Genomic DNA, 21376 nt, shown 5'->3' on the forward strand with positions numbered 1-21376 from the left:
CGTTTCCAGTAAGGCTCACTAAAATACCTTTAATAGTGTATGTCACTTGCTCAAAATATATTAAAACATTTTTTAACCAAAAAATATAAGAACAACACTGTTATCATTACTGGCTAAAAAGAACAAACTAAGAAATCTTATGCTTTAAACAATTTCAAATTAAATTGGGGCGGTATAGCTCGGTTGGTAGAGCGGCCGTGCCAGCAACTTGAGGGTTGCAGGTTCGATCCCCGCATCCGCCATCCTAGTTACTGCCGTTGTGTCCTTGGGCAAGACACTTTACCCACCTGCTCCCAGTGCCACCCACATTGGTTTAAATGTTACTTAGATATTGGGTTTCACTATGTAAAGCGCTTTGAGTCACTAGAGAAAAAGCGCTATATAAATATAATTCACTTCACACTTCACTTCACACAAATTGATGAAAAATGTTTGATTGGCTGAAGCAATATAACTGGCATTAACGGCGCTCAGTCACGACTGTCTCGTAGTCGCGCACATGCTTGTAGCGCGCACATACAGTAAACAAAATCAGCAGAGTCGGGAGGGGATTCATATGGCTCCATTCTCCGCGGTTTGCCTGACACATGAAATGTGACAAAATGGGGGAAAGTGCACTGTCCACTCTAGCCGCCAGACGGCAGTGGAGTGTTCAATATCTTAAAATGTGTTTTGTGACAATTTCAACTGTGACCACGGCGTCAGTTGCTATGTAGAGTGACACTTTTCCAACATTTTCAGCGGACTGCATTGAAAAATTATTAACCCTCTCTCCCCCTCCATATGACTCCCTTCCCTAGTGTAGCAGCAAAATATGTGTTACCTGTGGGGTTAGAGGGCAACATATACTACTTATAGCATGTTCTAAGGCTGCGTTACCATGGCAATTGCTTTTTCTTTTTCTCTTTAAAGTACAGTATATGTCAATATTAAGGTCTACAAAAGGATGCTCACAACTTCTCCCTGCCTCCCGGTATTTCCGATGTCTCCTGGGCCTCCACGAACACCCTGTAATGACAGTCAAAAGGTATCATTTAAAGCATTAGAATCCAATGCTTGCATTAGAAGGCTCATATTCACCTTGAAGCCTGCAGCACCTTTTAATCCTTTCAGTCCCTTAGGACCTCGCTCTCCCTGTTAAAAAAAACAAATATATTTTCCAATGACATACTAGTATGATATAGTGGGAATGCCCGTGATAGAGAAATCCTTTACCACACGGCCCCAAAGTCCTCCCATTCCTTTCTCGCCTCTGCTTCCTATTTCACCCTGAGGACAAAGCAGTGCAAGTTGTCATTAACGAACAAGCGCAAACATCACCTGATAGCGGTGTGAAGACGCAACTTACCTTATGACCCGGCTCCCCAACGTTGCCGTAGTCTCCTGTGTTTCCCCTGATGCCCTGCAAGACAGACAAGTTGGCACAATTTTTCTCTGAGAACAAAACAAAATATGTAGATTAGTTTCCACTTAAAGAGACACAAATGACCTTGGATTACTGACTTTTGTTCCACAATTCAGATCAGATTTCATTCTGCTAATGTTTCTGACACTTTACATTTGTTTTTTGTCTAATAGAACACAATGCTTCCAAGGTACATTTCTCTAAATGTCAAAGTCAAACGTAAAAAGAAACACCTTTATAAGTCCCCACACTTTTAACCCTGCGCTTTAAACAATGCTACAGCTAATTTGTGGATTTTCGGGGTTCACAAGCTTCACATGTCATCAATAAAGTTATCCTTGTGACATCAGACCAATTAAATCAAACACACCCGCACAATCATTCAGTCAGTTATTCAGCGTGTTATGGACTCACCCTCAACGTGGTGAAGACATATTGCACACAACGCAGACCCAGACCCAACCCGGCCACCAGAAAAGGAAACAATCGCCTCATGGAACGGAAATCCATCACAACTAATGGGCCCGAAAGGCCGAAACTCTGAAGAAGATGACTTGGCTTTCATCTAGAATGTCTCTGTGCATTCATCTTAGTTTAGTCAGGGAGATGACCAAGAACCTGATGGTCACTCTGTCAGAGCTACAGCATTTCTCTGTGGAGAGAGGAGAACCTGCCAGAAGGACAACCATCGCTGCACTGCAATCCACCAATCAGGCCTGTATATGGTAGAGTTGCCAGAGCTGAAAGACTCTTTGACCATGAGAAACAAAATTCTCTGGTCTGATGAGACAAAGATTGAACTTGGCGTGAACGCTGGGTGTTATGTTTGGAGGAAACCAGGCACCTCTCATCACCAAGCCAATACCATCACTACAGTACACTATGATGCTGGCACATGGTGGTGCCAGCATCATGCTGTGGGGATGTTTTCAGCGACTGGAAGACTAGTCAGGATAAAGGGAAAGATGAATGCAGCAATGTGTAGAGACATCCTGGATGAAAATCAACGCTTCCCATCCAACCTGCTGGATCTTGAGTGGTGTTGCAAAGAGAAATGGGCGAAACTGACCAAAGATAGGTGTGCCAAGCTTGTAGCATCGTATTCAAAAAGACTTGAAGCTGTAATTGTTGCCAGAGGTGCATCGACAAAGTATTGAGCAAAGGCTGTGAATACTTATGTACATGTGATGTTTTATGTACAATTAGCACATTTTTTTCGAAAAACCTTTTCAAATAGTCATTATGAGGTATTGTCTGTAGAATTCTGAGGACAAAAATGAATAATTGGAATAAGGCTGTAACATAACAAAACGTGAAAAAGTGATCTGCTGTGAATACTTTCTGGATGCACTGTATGTACAAAATATATAGTTATATTAATATGCGAGGGAATTGTGTTAAAATATATACAAAATATGACACAAGTGTTATTAGGGTACACATATTGTCCAATCACCACAGTCATGTATTATTTTATATTTTTGGTTATATTCTAATAAAAACGCTAAGGACCAAGAGCATTGCTAAATCGACCTTAACATTTGAAAGTATAGTCACATTTTCAAATGTTTTTATGTGTTTTTAAATAGTTTCATAACCGCAATTGTAAAACAACAACTATGATGATGGCGCAAAATTGTACAAGTATACAGTACATGCTAAAAATTTGGACACACCTTCTCATTCAATGCTTTTTCTTTATTTTCATGACTATTTACATTGTAGATTGTCACTGAAGGCATCAAAACTATGAATGAACTAAAAAAACTATTTCACCTTTTTTAACAAAAAAAGGTGAAATAACTGAAAACATGTTTTATAGTCTAATTTCTTCAAAATAGCCACCCTTTGCTCTGATTACTGTTTTGCACACTCTTGGCATTCTCTTGATGAGCTTCAAGAGGTAGTCACCTGAAATGGTTTTTCACTTCACAGGTGTGCTTGAAGCTCATCCAGAGAATGCCAAGAGTGTGCAAAGCAGTAATCAGAGCAAAGGGAATGTTTTGTAGATGTTTTGTAATGTTTTTTGTTAAGTACATAACTCCACATGTGTTCATTCATAGTTTTGATGCCTTCAGTGACAATCTACAATGTAAATAGTCATGAAAATGAAGAAAACGCATTGAATGAGAAGGTGGGTCCAACTTTTGGCCTGTACTGTATATAGTGAACAAATATCTAACAACCTCTGGCCTTTCAGTCAAAGTGATATTACTCACATTAGTGGAATTACACTGTCATATTCCACAGTCACTCCATACTGTATATACACACACCAATCATAAATGCAACTCAATGGAGCGCCATTGTTTAGACAGATGCTAACCACCTCAGAAGCAAAAGGAAAAGTGTAACTTTGGATCAACAAACAAAGGCCAGAATGTGAATCCTTTTTAACCTCAGAGATGGCCGACAGTATGGAGACAGGCAAGACCGTGAACTTTAAGGCATTTCTACCGCCGTATAGCCAGGGTGAGCTAAAAAAAAAAAAAAGACCACCCACCACAAGGGATAGACGGTTCTTAAACCTGTGCCAGGAAAGCGCCTCCTCAGATGCAAGTTGAGCATGGGGTAAACATGTTGGGTTTTTCTGTGATTCAACTTGTTACAAAAGACAGATGTTTACTCTCAAATGACCTCCAGCTGACAAGTCCGGACGAGAAAATGTGGCATGGATTTCTCTGGAATTGTGCTCTATGTAGGCGAACATACTGTACTTGACATTGTGGGGGGTTTTCTTTGAATAAACACGTGAACTTCCCTCATAAAGCCAGGATACAAGGTGGTTTCTTTGTAGGTCTTTTCTCTGAAAGTGTTCTTGAATGTCTGGTGGAACGCCATCGAATTAAACTCCATTAATAAAAAGAAAAGTTTCTTCGGCCCGCTTCAACTTTACAGCGACTTCTCAGCAAAAAAGAGCCAGGAATTTAAATGTGTTCCCTTCCCCGTGAGCCAAAGCAGTTATGAAGCACAATGTGCCAAATGTCACACTTCACTAAAGCAGACGTGGTGTCATGGGAGGCTTTAGGGGGTCTTGGCAGACTGGTTTCCATGTCTGGGCTTGGTATCAGCATCTTCTCAGGAGAATTTAGTAGGTCATTGAGCAAGAATCTGAGCACAATAGACACGCCTATTTTCCAGAATAATCATGAAGAATCTTCGTTAGTAACAAGGGATGTGATGATCAATCGGTCTACGGTCAGTAACGGACGATTTTCCTTAAAAAAACATGTGATTGCCATTGCCTATTAATGTCTTTTAATGCCAATCAAAAACAACGATCCCCTCTTGCTGACACTGTATTTATTTTTAGTCCTCCGGCTAACAAGTGGCTAGCAGCTACTTTTTTGTCTCCACACACAGTATGGAGCCTTTCCCCTAAGCCAGGGGTGTCAAAGTCAAGGCCCGAGGAATGAATTATCTATGCGGGCCGTGCGTTTCCCACCTAGGCCTTCAGTGATGTTCGACTTCAATATATACCTCTCGAAATACCATAATTGATGTACCCACATGACCATTGCTGGAGAAATACTATACAGAAACACATTTACGCACTACTGGGCATTGTACAAAACGAGTTATTTTCTGGCCTATTTAAAAATCAATAAACCCGCATCAGCAATTAAAACATATCTTATGTGCTACTGTCAAATTTAAAATTGCAAAAAACATATTAAACATGAAAAAATAAGGAAAAATAAAATATCTGAACTCATCGCCGGGACAGCTGAGCTAGTTTCCGGGGTTGGCCGACATCGTCTCAGAAGATGTCGTTTCTCTTTAAATATCCTTCTCGAAAATGGCCTTGCAAATATATGTGTTGTCTTGTCTAATCATAAAAGATGTAGATTAGGCGTGTTGGCTGAGTTCCTAAAGTTTACCCCACAGCGTGCTCATCAATAACATGTAGCTACATTCAACAACCTAAACGGGGCTACTGCGCATGTTCTTCACTACTGTGGCATGCTGGGTAATGGAGTTCTTATGTTACCTACCTCATACCATCACAATGTATCTGCCTTAAGCCATCTAGAAGGCCTCACTGACAACAACTCGTGATCTGATTGGCTATCGCAACTGTCTGTCAAATGTTTGTGTCCGTTCACTTATCGTGCACGGGCGCCCGCATTGTTGATTCTGAAGTCTCTAGGCAGATTTCGTACAGCATGGCAACATAAACTAGCTGAATTCTGATTGGATAAAAACTATATAACCTAAAAACAACAGCGCTGGAAGGAACATAATATGACATGAAGAGAATATAAAATGTTTAGATATTTAGGGAAAGTAAATAAAAAATTACTTTTATCTTTAATATGATCATGATTTTTGGTTATGTTAGGCCAGCAGAGAAGGCCTTGCTGGCCCTGACGGCACACCACTGTCTATGGCCCCCGGGATGATATTTGATTAGTATTAGAACCGGCCCGCAGGCCACAGCCGCTGCTGTTTTGCAATACTCCATCAGTGTTGGTGCTAGGAATTTTCAAAATGGGGTCCCATGGACCCCATCAAGTCCTAAAAGTGGGGTCCCACGGTAAAGTTTTTGGGTCCCACTTTTTTGTAAGCGTTTTGAAAACAAATGATAAATGTATGCATTGTTTGTTATGTTTTGGAAAAAGGTTGCCATAAACGTTACTTAATTCCTTTAAAAAAATAATACAAAAGAAAACAATTTTTTTTGCAAATGTAAATTTATCTAGTTATAAACATTCATTCACTTTCTTCTTTCCTTCATGGATCTAAACTTTACCGCTGCCGGTATTTTTTTCTATATTTTTATTGTAGTATTTTCAGAATGTGTTTGTTCTATTTTTGGCCAAAGTAAGACAAAGAAAACAATCTGAAGTTGTCTTTATTTTTTTGTTTTAATGCCATGATTTTAATAGTCCGGCCCTCGTGTGCACAGATTTTCCTCCATGTGGCCCCTGAGCTAAAATGAGTTTGACACCCCTGATTTAAGCTAATAAAAATCACCTCTATTGCGGCCAATAAACTGAATTTTTTACTATCTTGAGTATCATTATTAAGAGGACGAGGATAAACATGTTTCCCGCTCAGAGCAAGCCAAGAGCAGGCATGTTAATAGCTAGGCTAGCTTGAAACAACAGAAAAAATAAGTGCTTGTTTAAGTTTAAGACTGTAGATGGAAACATGTTACAGCACACAATAAGCAGCTATTGAGAGGAAATTAACAAGTAGATCAGGAGTCGAGAGAGAGGATATTATAACAACTGTTGGTGTGTCAGCATAGTCACAGTCAGTAGACGATACGTAAGAGGAAGGCGGATTGATCCATAAATCGGTGGTGTCGATACCAAGGATAGTATCAGTATGTGATCGATATTAAAGTGATTTGGTCGATATTTCTATTTTCGTAAAAATGTATTTTTGTTGTTTTTGTTAATGTTTACAAACTCAGAGAATAATTCCTTTGATACAGGATGACTTTGAGGGTAAAAACCAAAGGATTTAAATGAGTAGCAAATAGTAGTTTTTGCATTTGTTTAGTTATTGTGAACTATTGACTTTGTTTTGCTCAAGCAATTGTATGTAATAAAAGAGAATAAGAAACTAGTTTGAATATCGTGTTGATATCGTTTAACTGTCACACACCATAAGCAAATAAGGAATGTACAGTTAATACATCTGATCGGTATCGGTATTGGTATATGTCGATCTCACTTAGGATGATCGGTATCGAAATCGGCAGCATAAAAACCTGACTGGAACATCCCTATTAGTAACATGCCTAATTAAGACAACAAGGTGAATCTTGTAGAAAGACCTGGAGGGTTGCAATTATCACACAGAAACCCGCTCAAAAAAGCAGAGGTTTGGCAAGTTAGCAAGTTAGTTTTTGAATTTGTCTTAAAAATATATTTTTTAAAGTGCTCATATTATTATCAGGTTTGTCTTATGTTCATGTCAGTAAGAACAACACCAAATGGCGCTAAAATCAGAGCAGAATAGTGGGCAACAAAAGAGTCATGTCAGACAGTCTGGGTGAAGATCGTTGAGATCGTTTTAATGTTTAATTAAGGGTCCCGTTCTGATTCTGGAACAATTTACCGGTCATGTAGCTCAAGGTTTCCCAAATGTTTCAGCTTAAGACCCAAATAACGAATGTTTTCTCACCAAAACCTAAACGTACTAAAATGTATTTATTTTATACCATAATATAGACCAGTGGTTCTTAACCTTGTTGGAGGTACCGAACCCCACCAGTTTCATATGCGCATTCACCGAACCCTTCTTTAGTGAAAAATAAAATGGTTTTTTTTTCAAATTCAAGACAAAGTTATATGTTTTTGGTAACACTTTAGTATGGGGAACATATTGTAAGTAACAAAGACTTAATTTAGAATTATTTGGACACTAGGGGAACATATTCTAAGTAATAAAGACTTAATTTTGAGTTTTGGTTAGGGTTAGGGTCAGGGTTAGAGGGTTAGGGTTATAATAAGGCCATGCCGAATAAGGCATTAATAAGTACTTAATAATGACTAGTTAAGAGCCAATATGTTGCTAATTTGCATGTTAATAAGCAACTAATTAACGGTGAATATGTTCCCCATACTAAAGTGTTACCATGTTTTTTTTACTGGTGCATAAAATGAACCGTGCATGAACATCACCTTGTTCAACCAACAAAACTAACACACAGCATAAACTCACAACAAATTACACACCTGCAAATCAGTCAGCTGTTGCCGTATCCGTAATACGCCGATAAGGAGAAGTTTGTATCTACACGATGAGTCGGGTGTGTTTTGACCTCCGCCGAACCCCTGAGGCCGACTCACCGAACCCCTAGGGTTCGATCGAACCCAGGTTAAGAACCACTGATATAGACATACTAGTATAGTGAATTAACTGCTGGTAAATAACACAGAAAACTTGAATTTACCACAACAAACATGAATCATTGCTCTCCAAAAGTCAACACCCCGATAAATAGCTACCCACTACCCACTCTGCGTTACGAGCCACAGTTTGGACGAACATAAAATTATTGGCCACTACCAACAACTGGTGCCGCCATCGTTTTTTTTGGATTTCTGTTATGTCACATATCCCAAAGTGAGTCCAAAAAAAAAATTCTTGTCACTCACACAACTAAGTTCTTGGCATATCCAAACAGAAGTAGACACAAGAGAAAACCTATCAGATGTTGGAGCAGACCTGGGCAAATTAAGGCCTTTAAAGCTTTTCAATCTGGCCCGCCGAACATTCCCAAATATTTTTTTTAGATCTTTAAGATGCAAACTGTAGCTGCCATTATGGCATGCAGCGATGTTTTCAAACGACCGTAAGTCTTGAACTATTCAAAGTATTTCAATGGTTGGAATCTCTGCTTTTGCATTATATTCCAGTTACTCTGGTAATCTAAGTCACAGATTTTTACAAGAAAGTTATAACGCTTAGTGATGTATCAGATATATCAGATTGTAGGTGAGTTTGTTTTTTTAACCTTCGCGTTCATATTTCACTGTTTGTTGCATTTTTGTTGCATTTCGCTTGATTGTTGTCATGTCTGTGGTCATGTTTTGTTTAGTTATGTTTTGCTTGGTTTTTGGACACTTTTTAGTTCCTTGCTTTGTCACCATAGCAACCATTAGTTTCACCTGGTTCACATCCTCATGTCACGCACCTGTCTCATGTTTTCACATTTTGAGTCACGTACTTGCTTTCACTAATCATGTCATTATTATTTAAGCTTTGAGTTGCCAGGCTGTCTTTCTGGCGACATCACCCTCTACACACCCTTGTTGATATCCATGCTGCTCTTTTTCATGTCCTTTTCTCGTTCCAAGTAAGTTCTCTTTATTCAGGCCATAGTTTGCAAGTTTTGTTTTTTCCATAGTTCTGCCTTTGTGCGAGTGTTTTATTTTCATAGCCACGTTTTGTACCTCCGCTGTGAGCGCCTTTTGTTTGTTCCTTTTTGTTAGTGTAAAAATAAAAGATTTCATTACCCTCACGCCATGTCCGGTCCAAGTTCACTTGCATCTCGGGAAAACAACCACTCCATAGTCCACGTCTTGACAATTGTACAATATGTCGATCGAGGGGGGGGTGTGTCGTTCATGTGTTGTCAATATTCAACGTTTTATCGTTCATAGTTATTATTGTAAATCCCACATTCTTTATTTTCATGTACATTCTGGGTGTCTCATTCAGTAAAAAAAATGTAAAACCCCATTCCGTTTTTTAAGGCAGTCTGTCATAACGTTTTTAGCTTTCAATCAGACATTATTGTGAGTTTTTGTATTAGTGTTCCTAAAAATCAGATATACCGGCCCCCAGACACATTGCACCCCCCCCCCCCCCCACCAACACCCAGCCCGAGTCAAAATAATTGCCCAGGCCTGTGTTGGAGGGACTATGGCTCATAGCAGGTCTGGTTAGACCTTGGTATCCCTATGGTGGAACGAAAAGAGTTGGTTGGACTCATGGAAATTTGGGCATGACCTGCTGCCCCCCGTGACCCAGATAAGTAATAGTTGGATGGATGTCAGAATATAGTATTCTTGTGTTAAAACACAACATATAGCCTGTCCACTGTGTTTTTGCCCAACATCTTGCTAAGAGTTCGCTACATTTGGCTCAGTTGTCTTCCAGTTGACAATGACTCATGTTTCCTGATGAACAAACCTGATATCCAGGTTTCCATTCACAAAGAAAATATCGTCAACTCAATGTTGGTCCGTTTTGATCTCGACTTCCTCTAGAATCGACTCCAGGGCTGACGCTCGTGTTTACCGTCCATTTACTATTCCTCCGTGCTTCTGGTTCCAGGTGTGTTTCCACTCGACTGTCGTCACTGCTGTGCTTTTTTCCACAGCTTCACTGTCATCTTAAGACTTGACTTTTATGGTGACGTACGTCCACCAGTCACTTTGACTCTTGATTATGCTGCACTGACTTCACTTACCCAGTTTCCTTGTCTTCCTCGATCCCCGAGCACTCCGGGAAGGCCTATGTGACCCTGGACGAGAGATAAAAACATGCTTCAACATCTCATTGGCGTCGTATTTATTCCGTTTTTGTTTGGGTTTATTCATTACCAGTGTGTACTCACCATTGGCCCTGGACGTCCTTGGATACCTGGCTGTCCATGCATGCATTTGCAAGACGCTCTACCGGCTGTGAGGCCGATCTCCGCGTAACCTCCACACTGAGACACATGAAACAACACCTTAGAGCAGACCTGGGCACAATATGGCCCGCGGACGTTTTACACAATTTTTTTAGACCTTTAACATCAAAACTGTTGCCGCCTTAATGATGTGCAGTGATGTTTTTAAATGACTGTAAGTCTTGAACTATAGAAAGTATTTCAATGGTTGACATCTGCGCTTTTGGGTGTTATACGAGTTATTACGGTAATCCACGTCACAGCAGCTCAGATGAGGAACAAACCAGAGTGGGCGGGGTTTGTTTTCAGCGCAGCCAGCCCGAAAACGCGTGTGTCAGAAACAGATGCGGAAGCAGATTTTTACAACAAAGTTCTGCATAAAAGTGATAGTATATCATATTGTGGGTGTATATTACGCTTTTGAATTCATATGTTGCTGTTTGTTACATCATTGTTGTGTTTTGCTTTATTGTAAAAGATGTCTATCAAGGAGCTGGTCTGAGAAGTAAAAAGAGGATCGATGTTCATATGTTGTTAATATTCAGTATTTTATTGTTCATAGAAGGGTTGTACAGTATACCGGTATTAGTATGGTATCGCGATGCTAATGAATCATATTCGGTACTATACCGCCTCTGAAAACTCCCGGTCCGCAGTGCATCTACACATAACATCCACTGTAATGATACCAAGTACAGTAGCGTATCTAGTCGATACTACTATGATTATGTCAATATTTTTTGGCATCACAACATCTTCTTTTGTTTTTTTCAAATTTATATTATGTTTATAAACTCAGGAAATATGTCCCTGGACACATGAGGACTTTGAATATGACCAATGTATTATCCTGTAACTACTTGGTATCAGATTGATACCCAAATTTGTGGTATCATCCAAAACTAATGTAAAGTATCAAATAACAGAAGAATAAGTGATTATTACATTTTAACAGAAGTGTAGATAGAACATGTTGAAACGGAAAATAACCAGATATTAACAGAAAATGAACAAGGAGATTAATAATTTATTTTTTACCGCTTGTCCTTAAAAATTTGACAAAATAATAGAATGGAAAATGACATTATATGTTACTGCATATATCAGCAGCCAAATTAGGAGCCTTTGTTTGCTTACTTACTAGTAAAAGACAAGTTGTCTAGTATGTTCACTATTTTATTTAAGGACAAACTTGCAATAAGAAACATATGTTTAATGTACCATAAGATTTTTTTGTTAAAATAAATCCAATAATGCAATTTTTTGTGGTCTCCTTTATTTAGAAAAGTAGCGAAAAGTATCGAAATACTTTTGGTACCGGCACAAACAACGGGACAACACTAGTTCATAGTTAATATTGCAAATCCCACTTTCTTTATTTTAATGTACATTTTGGGTGTACCATTCAGTAAAAAAAACGTAGAACTTCAGTCCGGGTTTTTTGAGGTGGTCTGTCATAACTTTTTTAGAATTCTATCGGACATTGTGACTTTTGGTATTAGTGTTCCTGAAAAAGAGGGACCCAAACAAACATACTGTACAGCAGATTTTTACAGCTAAATATGTACCATATTTTTCGGAGTATAAGTCGCACCTGCCGAAAATGCATAATAAAGAAGGAAAAAAACATATATAACTCGCACTGGAGTATAAGTCGCATTTTTGGGGGAAATGTATTTGATAAAACCCAACACCAAGAATAGACATTTGAAAGGCAATTTAAAATAACAACAGGCTGAATAAGTGTACGTTATATGAGGCATAAATAACCAACTGAGAACGTGCCTGGTATGTTAACGTAACATGTTATGGTAAGAGTCATTCAAATAACTATAACATATAGAACATGCTATACGTTTACCAAACAATCTGTCACTCCTAATCGCTAAATCCCATGAAATCTTATACGTCTAGACTCTTATGTGAATGAGCTAAATAATATTATTTGATATTTTACGGTAATGTGTTAATAATTTCACACATAAGTCGCTCCTGAGTATAAGTCGCACCCCCGGCCAAACTATGAAAAAAACTGCGACTTATAGTCCAAAAAAAACGGTACATATCATTTATACACACATACACATCGGCCCCCCAGACACATTTTCTTCTCTCAATGTGGCCCCCAAATCAAGATAAATAGAGGAAAGACTGACAAACAAGGCATAGAGCGAAGGCTCTGTGAGGACTCACCACGTTGGACAGTTCGCAACAGCCTTCGGAGTAGGCCTTCTCTGGGTCACATGACACATCCATCTGCTGGAGGTCCACCTGGGATGAAAAATGTGACATACAGTCTAAAATCAAGCATGCAGGATGAGATTATTCAAAGGAGGGACATACTGAGACCGAGCGATCCCGTGCAGCTCGCTTGACGATGGAGGTGTATCCACTACGAATGACCGGCATGGGCTCATCAATGGACTCCACGCTGACCTCCTCACAATCTATGAGCAGCTTCACCTGGCTGCCCTTCACGCTCAGTGCCAACTTGTGCCACTCGCCGTCAAACAGCTTCCCCACGCCGCGGAAGGTTCTCAGCATCTGGCTCCCGCCGGGACTGATGTAGAAGAAGTCCAGCGAGGACGTATCCCCCTGGAAACGTAGGCCCACTTGCTCCCGACCGTCCGGGTCACTGACTTGCCACAGGTTCCAAGAGTTCTTGATCGCATCTTTGGTCAACTTGAAAGTTGCGATGACGGAATAGTCGGAGGGAAGGCCATCAGGGTAGACGTCTCTGCGGGTTAGAAGTCATCACAACATAATGAAAAGCAAGCTTCCATCAGATGCAATTAAGGAGAACCAGAACTCAAGATCGTTAACTTTTGATTGATGACTTTGTTGAATCACGTCTGTGTGACAGCTTCAAACACTCATCATTCTTTCTTTCTCTTATGTGGCCTATCAGTTGACGCTACTGTCATAAAACTCGAGCTTCTTAAGGCCCACAGAGTTGACCACTTGTGGTTACAACCAGATTTTTAGCACGGCATTCCAAATTGTCAACGTTCACTCTGTACTTTGGAAAGATGAACCAAAACGATTGGGGGAGATTCCATCCTGGTCCACCATCAGTCTTATGGTAGCAGCTACAGAAACAGTATGCAAATGTATACACCAGGAGTGTCCAAACTTTTTGATTTAGGGGCCGCATTGGGCTAAAAAAATGTGGTCGAATGCATGTAAAGTAACTACATTTAAAAAAAAATAAACAAAAAAAAAAAAAAAAATTATATATTAGGTCGGGAAAAAACACAAGAGGCTATATCATCCCTACAAGCCTGTTTCGCAGGTTTCCCTGCTCGTCAGGGGGTTTTATTCAATTTATAAAATCCCCTGACGAGATCCCGAAAATCACCACCTGCGAAACAGGCTTGTAGGGATTATTACATTATCAAGCACACCTGTGAAGTGAAAACCATTTCAGGAGACTCTCTCTCTTGAAGCTCATCGAGAGAATGCCAAGAGTGTGCAAAAAAAAAGTAATCAAAGCAAAGGGTGGCTATTTTGAAGAAACTAGAATATAAAACATGTTTTCAGTTATTTCACCTTTTTTTTGTTAAGTACATAACTCCACATGTGTTCATTCATAGTTTTGATGCCTTCAGTGGCAATCTACAATGTAATTAGTCATGGAAATAAAGAAAAACGCATTGAATGAGAAGGTGTGTCCAAACTTTTGGCCTGTACTCTATATATATATACTGTACATACAGCCTATACACATTTGTGTACATATTATATCAATATAATGGATACTTAATTAATAATTAATATAATTGGGTATCAAGAATATGTGAAAGTTTGACTTCTACCTTGTTTACTTCCGTGACAACATCCTTAAAGTTTTGAAATTAATCACAAATAACAAGCAGCTAAAATGTGCCAAACAAGGATGAGTGCGGCGAGTGTTTTGCATTTTTCCCATCATGCTTTGTAATGGATTTAAATGGGGGTAATTTTGAATTTTTTATGGTACATTTTTTATAACGTCCACAAGGTTCAGTGAGCAGGTTGTGTTATGTGCGACCATGGCTGTTGACACTTTGTGTTGGTTGGGGGGTTTTTTTTGCACAATGACTAGGAAAGGTTGTTTGTATTGGATCATAAAAGTTAATTCTGTGCACAACACCATTCAGAGCAAAATTACTCACCATGTCTACTAGATAGCAACATATTAGCAGCCTCGAATTTGTTTGACTATTAAATGAATGCAATTTCCCCTATGTGTGAGAGATTCCTTATTAAAAACATGACGTCACATGCCACATTGGAGACGTCTGCAACCGCATTTGGCCCATGGGCCGTATTCTGAGCAGCCCTGATATACACAATCTAAACCCAACATTGAGATATAATGATCCAATCGGAGTCCATTGCTGCCCTTTGAGGTACTATCTAATTGAAACCCTAATGTCCGTTCATCTATCCGCGGGGTCGGCAACCTAAAATGTTGAAAGAGCCATATTGGACCAAAAATACAAAAAACAAATCTGTCTGGAGCCGCAAAATATAAAAAGTCTTGTATAAGAGTGAAGACAACACATTATATACAGTAAGTGTCTATATTAGCCTACTATCAAAATGACTATGTGTCGCAGGCTGACGCAAATCTTTGTTGACAGAAATGTTGAAATGTAATATTTATTCTACACATATTTGCAACATTCAAAATCATTCGTAAAACGGAGGCTTGTCAGAGAGTGTGATGACTCCTGGAAATGACTGGCTTTTAATGGCCAAAGGTATAGATGTGTGTCCAAATTAAAGGAAATGGCAGGTTGTCTTCTAGTAGATTTATTACAATCTTTGCAAGCTGGGTAACGTTTGCTGTGGTCTATAACGGCACAATAACAACTATCAGAAATGCAGTCAAAATTACATTCAGAAAATGTCTCATGAGACAAATTAAGAGGACTTAAAGGAAATTAAATGAGCATAATGCATAATGATGCAATATATACATACAGCTAGCCTAAATAGCATGTTAGCCTCGATTAGCTTGCAGTCATGCAGTGACCAAATATGCCTGATTAGCACTCCACACAAGTCAATAACATCAACAAAGCTCACCTTTGTGTCTTCACGCACAACATTAAAAGTTTGGTGGACAAAATGAGACAAAAAAGGAGTGGCATAAAACACGTCTTAGAAATTCGGAGAAAGTTGTAACAAACTACGGTGAGTTCAAGGACCGCCAAAATTAGTAGGACAAAACGGCGCTTGCCAAATAGTCTCTAATCACTGAAGCATGTTTAATACAAACAGTGTGATTTCTAACAATTAGGGAGGTTTGTGTCATGTTTGCCCTCCTACAGAAACCATATTAAAACAAAAAATTGATTTTTTTTCCTCATCTTTTTCCATTTTCATAAATTTTTTGAAAACGCTCCAGAGAGCAACGAAGCCGGCGCTAGAGCCGCGGGTTGCCAATCCCCAATCTATACACTAATCTGGATCTGGATCACAGGGGGTGAGGTGTTCCCAGGCCAGCTGTGAAACATCATCTACAATGGATAAACCCTTCAGTGGAACTAACCTATGCGATCTAGAGGTTGTCATCTTACGCCCAAGTCAGTATGATACGATATGTCACAATTTATTGGCTGTGAGCGTTAACGTACAAAGCCATTGACTGACATCCAGCGCCGGGGTGTAGTCTGCCTTTCACCCACAGTTAGCATGACAGGTAGCAAAGAAATTGGACGGATGTCATCAATTGCAAATATTTAAAGGGGACTGTGGAGGGGGGCGTGGCCTGCGGGCCTGCCGCGGAACGGGCTGTGCCAGGACCGGCCTCGAAGACAGAGACGGGTGAGTAGATGGCCCAGGTGGGCCTTGTTATCTAATCACCTTTCGCCTTTATTAGCAGCAGCCGGGATGAGACACGTTGTTGGAGTTGGAGTGGGAGCCAGAGAGAGAAAGAGAGACACGAACAAAGAGAAAGACATTTTGCTGGAAAGCAAAAGCCTCTCCACATTTATGCAAATAAAACAGTGTTATACCTTGAATTCTGGGCTCTCCTGGCAGTGTGTGGTGGTCCGAAGAACCCACTAGAGGGCAACCTCCACAGGGACCTATGATGATTTTAATATACCAAACACATCCTTGTTGGGTAAAACTACATAATATGTATTCTATACGCTTTTGTGTAAATCTTGCGTAAATTTAGCTTTTGTTGACAGGAAGCCAGATTGCAAAACCCCGTGGGCAGAAGCATACTAAACTATGTACAATTTCACGCTAAATTGCATGAACCTCATGATTTGACGCTTTAGCATTGTTCAACACCAGTATCCAACATTGTAACCACACCTATAAGTCAGAATAGATGAAACTCACAATAGGTCCCCTCTAACTTGATGATTTTTGTATATCATAACGCTACTGAGAGGGATTTGTGGAGGGGTCACACCAGCCATTCCTAAATATGTAAATTATCACCAGGGAACACAAAATGTTTTGAATTTTCATGTATGTTGAAACCCAAGAGAACAGGAAAACGTGTGACGTTTTGATGCATGCTTCGAATGGGAAAATGCAGCGCCTTCTGGTGGACAAATTAAGAATGAAAAGCTGGTATTCAAATCGATAGCTTACCGCAAATAATTGTTAGTTTAGGTTCAGAAAAATGTGTGACAAAAAAACATTTCATTTTTAATGCAACATTTTTGGTTTTTTTGTGTTTTTGCTGAACAGAAATTAATTTTTTTTTTTTTTTAAAGAAATGACAATTATGAAAAATGTAATGGAACAAAATGTTTCTTAAGGAGGAAACACAATTAAATGTGTTTAAAAAAGAAAAAAAAAGAAATTACAATTATGAAAAATTTAATGGAACAAAATGTTTCTTGAGGAGGAAACAATTAAATGTGTTTAAAAAAGAAAACGAAAAAAAGGAATTACAATTATGAAAAATGTAATGGAACAAAATGTTTCTTAAGGAGGAAACACAAATAAATGTGTTTAAAAAAAATAATTATGAAAAATTAAATGGAACAAAATGTTTAAGGAGAGAACACAATTAAATGTGTTTAAAAAAGAAATAACAATTATGAAAAATTTAATGGAACAAAATGTTTCTTAAGGAGGAAACACAATTAAATGTGTTTAAAAAAAAGAAGAAAAAAAGAAATAACAATTATGAAATTATTGGAACAAAATGTTTCTTAAAGAGGAAACAATACAATGTGTATAAAAAAAATAAAAATAAATGACAATTATGAAAAATGTTATGGAACAAAATGTTTCTTAAGGAGGAAACACAATTAAATGTGTTCACGCCTCACATCGATGTATTTTTTTTTTTACCAAAACAAATCAAGCATTGTACCTCATGGTCTTCTGCAGGTGGATGGCAGGGTTGACACGGTAAGCCACCGCCTCCGGTTCCGAACCATCAACTCTTTTCACTCCTCTCGACTCGGATACACGAAACTCCTCCAGGAGATCAAAATCTCACAAATACACACAAGCTTAGTTTGAGCATAGCACAGAAAAACTCAACATCAATTAGAAGTTGTACTTTTGTAGTTCATATTTGGTAGTATATGAGCACTGTTTGACCTCTTAACCCACAGGTGTCACTTCATTTCATTTGGCCCTCGAAAGCCTGGAAATAATATGTACCAATAAAGTACTGTAACTTTTCTTACTAAATGTATTCTGTCTTTCTATTTTGGGAGAAAAAATATATATATATTAATGTAATTGCAAATTATGTTAACTTAAATATTGTCTAATTATGCAAAATATATTATCAAACATTCAAACCATTTTTTAAATAGAAATACATACTAATAATAATGATTTCAAAGCAAGTCATCCATCAAAATGTGCAATGTAAAAGTAGAAATAGATTTCATGGTAAAATTGGGAAATTTACTGTGGTTTTCACAGCATTTTTCTCTAAATGAAAAAAACCCAGTACTTTTTTTACTGTAATAAACTGTGGTGCCATTTTGGCATTTACAGTAATATACCAACAAAAAAAACTGGTGGCTCAGGTGCCAAAATGTTACTGTAAAATTGCATTTTTTTTTATTTACAGTAAAAAAAACAAATATAAATTTTACAGCTACCTTAGTTTTTTACCATAAAAACAGCAGTACTTTTTTTTCATTTACAGTAATATACACTACATTTTGAGGTGAAATTATTGCAACTTACCATTTTTTTTTACATTTTAGTTTAAAAAATAATCTACTAATGAAATGCATTAAAAAAATGGTAATGATAGTGTTCACTGTTAAAAACGGCCCTCTGGGGCCAAACATAACTGCGATGTGGCCCTCAGTGAAAACGACTTTGACACCTCTGTCTTAACCCATCAGTGTAAAGCCTCACATATGGTGGTGTATTAAAAGACAAATAGTGACACCTTTTGGCTAATTTGTAGTAGTGCAAGACCCCAATTGGTATTTAAAAGAGTTGATGCTGTGTTACTATTATATAGCTCATATTGTGTTTGACATGATACAATATATATATAGCTCATAAATGTGTATTAGTGTGAACAGTTACATATTGTTTTTTTTAATGACAAACTTACTTGGTAATGTTTGCGCGTGTGCGCATCCTAAGATGACAAAAAGGGCCACAACCACCATCATGTCTCCTGTGGCTGGCATTTTTTCAGATTCCGTAAAAGTCAGGGTCTATAAGTGCCTGCGTAGGGGCAAAAACAACAATAAATGAATAGAAACAAGACATTACATAGAGATAAAGAGTAAAAGCGTCAATCAAAACTTTGCATTATTATCTTTATTAACATTATTATCGTGGTGGCTTGTGCAGCCCTTTGAGACACTTGTGATTTAGGGCTCTATGAATAAACTTTGATTGATTGCTTGATTGATCTTAAAATGCATTCAAAATACATTTAAAATAGTACTTCTTTGCAATAACACCTTTGTTAATACCATACCATATCATACCATACCAACTTTATTTATAAAGCCCTTTAAAAACAACCACAGTTGAAGAACAAAGGGCTGTACACCGCAAAGAAATAGAGGCAAAGGACAGACTAAAAAATAACATTCAAAACAGAAGTAAAACACACATTGAAAAAGCAAATACAAATTACCCTAAGAACAATTTATTAGATAAAAAGCAGTTGAAAAGTTAAAAACCGTTAAAAAAGTTCAAAGTTAAAAACAGTTTAAAGTCTCATGCTGGGTTGATAATAATGATAATACCTTATTAATGAGTTAATAACTAAGTTATGAAGGTGTAATAAATGTCTTCTAGAATGTCATACTAAAAGAGTTATGACCTAATATTGGTACATTTTGTTATTAACTGTTTATGATTATTTAACAAAGCGTTTATAGGTAAGCAAGTAAGTAAGTAAATTGTATTTATAAAGCGCTTTTAACAGATACAATGGCAAAGCGCTGTACTAAACACAGCGAAGGTAAAACAACAATTCAATTAAAACAACAGGGGCCACATGATAAAAAGCATACAAAGTGGATTAAAAATGATTGTTAAAAGGTGCATTAACTAAAAGCTTGGCTAAAAAGAAAAAAGTGTCAACACGGTCAAGATTCCGGAGGGACTGGTGCAAATTGTTCCTGAGTCTGGGAGCTATAGCCTGGAATGCCAGGTTTTAAAATGAGTTTCTGGGCTCTTTAGAAGCCCCTGGCCTTAAGACCGGAGGCTGCACCCTGAAGAGTAGTCATATAACCTCATTATTAACCATTATCAGGGAACTTTCATCGACTGAGGCTTAGAATTTTAGAGGAGCGTAAACAAGAAGCCTTCATGAGTAATAAATATTGTCACAACTTACATATTCCTAAAAAGGAGACGTTTTCTGGGTGCGGGTGGATCTTTTCCAGTTCAGGCTGTGAGGTGATGTCCCGACTCTAACGTGCCATCCCGGGCCACACTTTGAAGTCAACAGACAGGAGGACCATTGAAAGTGGAAGCTGTGGGGTCCAGTCCAGCGAGACCCCTTGTCCTCCGCTGCACCTGTGGTGCCGACGGGCTCCTCCATCGCTCATAGGCCAGTGAGGTGAGGTCAGCGAGGTCCATAAGCAAGACCCTGCAACTGGTACAACTGTAGCTTTGGCATACCTCTAATCAGTGTACACCTCTTTAAGATGATATGGCTGCATGTTACTTTTGAAAATAGAAATATAATATATAGTGGCTTTATGTGATGAGTTGAGTGGGGCCAGTGTGTCAGCGTCCACTCCGGCTCTGTGGGAGACACATGCAGTATGTAACAGCTAAACACAAGACGCTCTGCAAACATTCCAACCTCACCTTCCACCATCATGACCATGCAGCACAGCCGCACACTAGATTATAGAGAAATAAAGTCTTTAAGGGGAAAAAAGATGCTGAAATTGTTAATATTGAAGTAAAAAGGAAAAAAAAAAATGAGTGAATACTCTAAAAAAGGTTGAGGGTCACATAGCAGTTAATATACATACATATATATATATATATATATATATACATATATACATATACATATATATGTATATATATGTATATATATATATGTTAGGTCAAAAACACAGAGGCTATATCATCCCTACAAGCCTGTTTCGCAGGTTTCTACATAAAAAATAAATGATAAAATCTCTTGAAGAGCAGAGAAACCTGCGAAACAGGCTTGTGGGGATGAAATAGCCTCTGTGTTTTTTCCTGACACAACATATATTCCGCTCTACCCCAGTATTGAGCGCTGTATAACGGATAAACCACAGAAACCTCAACTACTGTATATATATATATATATATATATATATATATATATATATATATATATATATATATATATATATATATATATATATATATATATATATATATAC

At 38.2% G+C, this 21376-nt stretch overlaps 1 protein-coding gene across 1 annotated transcript in view; it reads right to left on the reverse strand.

Annotated features, from left to right (window-relative positions):
* The window catches only part of LOC133617191 (uncharacterized), a 33025-nt gene extending 12196 nt beyond the window's left edge, over positions 1 to 20829 (reverse strand). Inside the window, exons 1-10 of the mRNA XM_061977048.1 lie at positions 20820 to 20829; positions 17878 to 18001; positions 12888 to 13281; positions 12738 to 12815; positions 10488 to 10583; positions 10341 to 10394; positions 1349 to 1402; positions 1216 to 1269; positions 1081 to 1134; positions 955 to 1008 (exon numbers count right to left, since the gene is read on the reverse strand). Coding sequence (XP_061833032.1) covers positions 955 to 1008; positions 1081 to 1134; positions 1216 to 1269; positions 1349 to 1402; positions 10341 to 10394; positions 10488 to 10583; positions 12738 to 12815; positions 12888 to 13281; positions 17878 to 18001; positions 20820 to 20829 — 972 coding nt within the window. The remainder of the gene's footprint in view (positions 1 to 954; positions 1009 to 1080; positions 1135 to 1215; positions 1270 to 1348; positions 1403 to 10340; positions 10395 to 10487; positions 10584 to 12737; positions 12816 to 12887; positions 13282 to 17877; positions 18002 to 20819) is intronic.
* Positions 20830 to 21376: the final 547 nt, after the last annotated feature.

The sequence above is a fragment of the Nerophis lumbriciformis genome, linkage group LG02 (assembly GCF_033978685.3).
Source record: "Nerophis lumbriciformis linkage group LG02, RoL_Nlum_v2.1, whole genome shotgun sequence".
NCBI classification, from domain to species: domain Eukaryota; kingdom Metazoa; phylum Chordata; class Actinopteri; order Syngnathiformes; family Syngnathidae; genus Nerophis; species Nerophis lumbriciformis.